The 2,989-nt window shown below is 57.0% G+C and overlaps 1 protein-coding gene across 1 annotated transcript; it reads left to right on the plus strand.

Annotated features, from left to right (window-relative positions):
• Positions 1–2,250: 2,250 nt before the first annotated feature.
• LOC103772370 (basic phospholipase A2 BnpTX-1-like) lies at positions 2,251–2,927 on the plus strand (the record flags this gene model as incomplete). The annotated part of the gene is made up of 3 exons (XM_008939701.1): positions 2,251–2,290; positions 2,568–2,712; positions 2,821–2,927. Coding segments are annotated over exons 1-3 (292 nt in total), but the record flags the coding sequence as incomplete, so codon positions are not given.
• Between the last annotated feature and the right edge of the window lie 62 nt (positions 2,928–2,989).

Here is a 2,989-nt window from a genome sequence, read left to right on the forward strand (position 1 = left end):
TGGTTCCCAGAAAGACCCGTCAGCTGCTGTTTTGTTTCCCCTTCCTCTTCTCTCTTCCCTCGTGATGTCAGTTCCCAGCAATGATTATTAAATGCAAGGTAATCAAAAGGACTCCGTGGTGTTCTTCCAAGAAGAGAGAGGTTAAGGTGCTGCAGCGGCACTCAGCTTTGGCATCTCACCCCTTAACCACACCATCTGACCCCCCCAAATATCTCCACGGTCCCAGCAGCAGCCTGAGAAAGCTGAGGGCCCATCAGGAGCTGAGATTTACAGCTCTGCCCGCTGCAGAGCAAAAACTGCTGTTGCCAGACCCCCAGCTAACGGGGATAGATCAATAGATGCCACCACGTAAAGCTCCCTGGGGTCTGTGAATCAAATCACTCCTCAGCGGTGAGCCCTGATGGCTGTTGGGATTTTTGGCTTCTCCCAAGGCTGCTTCAGACAAGCTGAACTCAGTCCCAGAGCTAAAACAAAATCTTGCATTAAGAGGCAGCTGAGATGGAGCCTGAAGGTGGTTTTAGGGCAAAAATGGAAGTGGGAAGATAGGGGAGATGATTTGACACACTCCTGTGATGTTTACTCGTAAAAATAGTGGCCAAAATTAAGGTTAAAGAAGAATTATCTGCAGAGGAGGGAAGATTTCAAAGCCTCCCCTGTCATTTAATGATGGTTTCTCCATGAGTTCTGTGTCAGGGTTGCAATGAGGAGGGGGAAGAATTGTGCCTAGAGAGAAAGGGAAATTGCTCTCCTCCCCAAAGACCCACCTTGCTGCACTCTCCTCCCATGGCAGGTGAGGGTTTCACCACCCAGGATCCGTGTAACCCCGTGGCTCTGGGAACTGCAGCTGTGGAGAAGCTTCCACTGGGGCCCATCCACTTCTCCCAAACAACTGGAACTTGCCCTGGATCACTTCTGCAGTGTGGCAGGGGGTCAGTTCCCAAACTGCACAGCCCAACGCATAGAATCAGAATCACAGAGTCATTTAGGTTAAAAAAGACCTTTAAAATCATCAGGTCCAACCATGAAAGTTTGTAGCAGAGAAGTCACAGCTGTAGCAGCAATGACACAGGCCCAGTGGAACCTCAGAATCACAGAGACCTTCTGGGTGGGAGAGACCTTTAAAATCATTGAGTCCAAGGGTTCCCCCAGCACTGCCAGGTCCCCACTGCGCTGTGTCCCTCCCCCCACATCTCCATGGCTTGGAAACCCCTCCAGGGGTGGGGACTCCACCACTGCCCTGGACAACTCTCAAGGGCAAGAAATTGTTCCTCAGGGCCAACCTCAAGCTCCCCTGGGGCAACTTGAGGCCGTTTCTTCTTGTCCTGTCCCTTGTCCCTTGGGAGCAGAGCCCGACCCCCCCCTGGCTCCAGGCTCCTGTCAGGAGCTGTGCCGAGCCAGAAAGTCTCCCCTGAGCCTCCTTTGCTCCAGGCTCAGCCCCCCCAGCTCCCTCAGCTGCTCCTCCCCACACTTGGCCTCTAGACCCTTCCCCAGCAGCTCCGTTGCCCTTCTCTGGCCACGCTCCAGCCCCTCAAAGTCCTTTTGGGTGTGAGTGGCCCAAAACTGACCCCTGGATTCGAGGGGTGACCTCCCCAGTGCAGAGTCCAGGGGGAGGATCCCTGGGCACCATTCCCTTTCCCCTGAGCCTGGGAAGGACTCTGCTTTGCTGGCTCACCCCACACAGCACCAGCCCCCACGGGGCAGGGTCTGGAGCCGAGGTGCTGAGGAGATTTCCCACATTCCTGGAAAGGGGAAGTGGACGCCCCCTTCCCCTTCCCCACAAAGCCCAGTCAGCGAGACGTGGGTGAAGCGAGCACCTGACTGGGGGCAGCAAACCCTGTATAAAGTCAGGCCCCACCAGCCAGCAGCAGCTCCCCGAGGTAAGTGGGACAGGGGAAACACTTTCCCCCCTTCCCTCCTTGGAGCAGAAGCCGTGGGGTGAGCGGGGAGCCAGCTCTGTGCTGGGGGAGAGGGAGCACAGCAGAGCCCCCGAGGTGCCAGCCCAGAGGCTGGGCAGTGGGTGCAGCCCTCCAGGGCTCAGCCCTCCTTTGACTTTTCCTCCTTTCCCTTCGTTTTGCTTTTTCCCACCCCTTTGCCATCCTTCCCCTCCCTGGTGACGGGCGCATCCTCAGCTCCTCTCACCTCCAGAGGTGGGGAGTGTCTCTGCCCCCCTGATGAGGGGAGAAGTAAAACAGCACGTGGCTGATCTAACAGAGGAATGGTTTGGTTTCCTCTCCCAGGGCTCCTGGAAAGATGAACTTCCTCCTTGCCTTCGCCCTGCTGTTTGCTGGGGGTAAGTGTCCTCACTCAGACCTGTCCCAGGGCTCCCTGTGCAGCGATGTCCCTGGAAATCAGGACCAAGCTGGTGATTTCTCAACCCTTCCCCATCACCACCTCTCCCAAACGTGCAACAAGTCCCCTGCACCGAGCTGCAATACGTTTCCTCTCTCTTGCCTCTACTCATTTTTAAGCCATCACCAGCCTGACACCAGTCAGGGACCTGCAGTGCTGGGGGGATGCTGCTGGGGGGCTGGGTGCCAGCGTGATCCCCCCCCGATGTCCACCCCCAGGCTTGTCCCCAGCCCGTGGGAGCCTCTGGGACCTGTACAAGTTGATCACGGAGGTGACAGGGAAAAATGCTTTTTGGTATTACGCCTCCTACGGCTGCTACTGCGGCTGGGGGGGCAAAGGGCAGCCCAAGGACGACACAGACAGGTAAAAAACCCTCCCTGCCTGAGCACATCCTTGCAGGGTGTCCAATTCGGGGGGGGTAAGGGGGAAATCCCCCCCCTTTAATTCTCAAAACCTCGAGCTCCCACGCAGCTGCTGCCAGATCCACGATAGCTGCTACGACAACCTCCTGGGCTACCACTGCGACGCCAAGCTGAAGGGCTACCAGTACAGCTGGCACGGTGGCCACCCCTACTGCAGTAAGTAGGAGCCTGGCAAAGAGGGTGTCGTGGCCCCACCCCGCCCCGAAATCCAGGGCTGA

Source organism: Merops nubicus, unplaced genomic scaffold, assembly GCF_000691845.1.
Source record: "Merops nubicus isolate BGI_N331 unplaced genomic scaffold, ASM69184v1 scaffold24484, whole genome shotgun sequence".
Classification (NCBI taxonomy): Eukaryota; Metazoa; Chordata; class Aves; order Coraciiformes; family Meropidae; genus Merops; species Merops nubicus.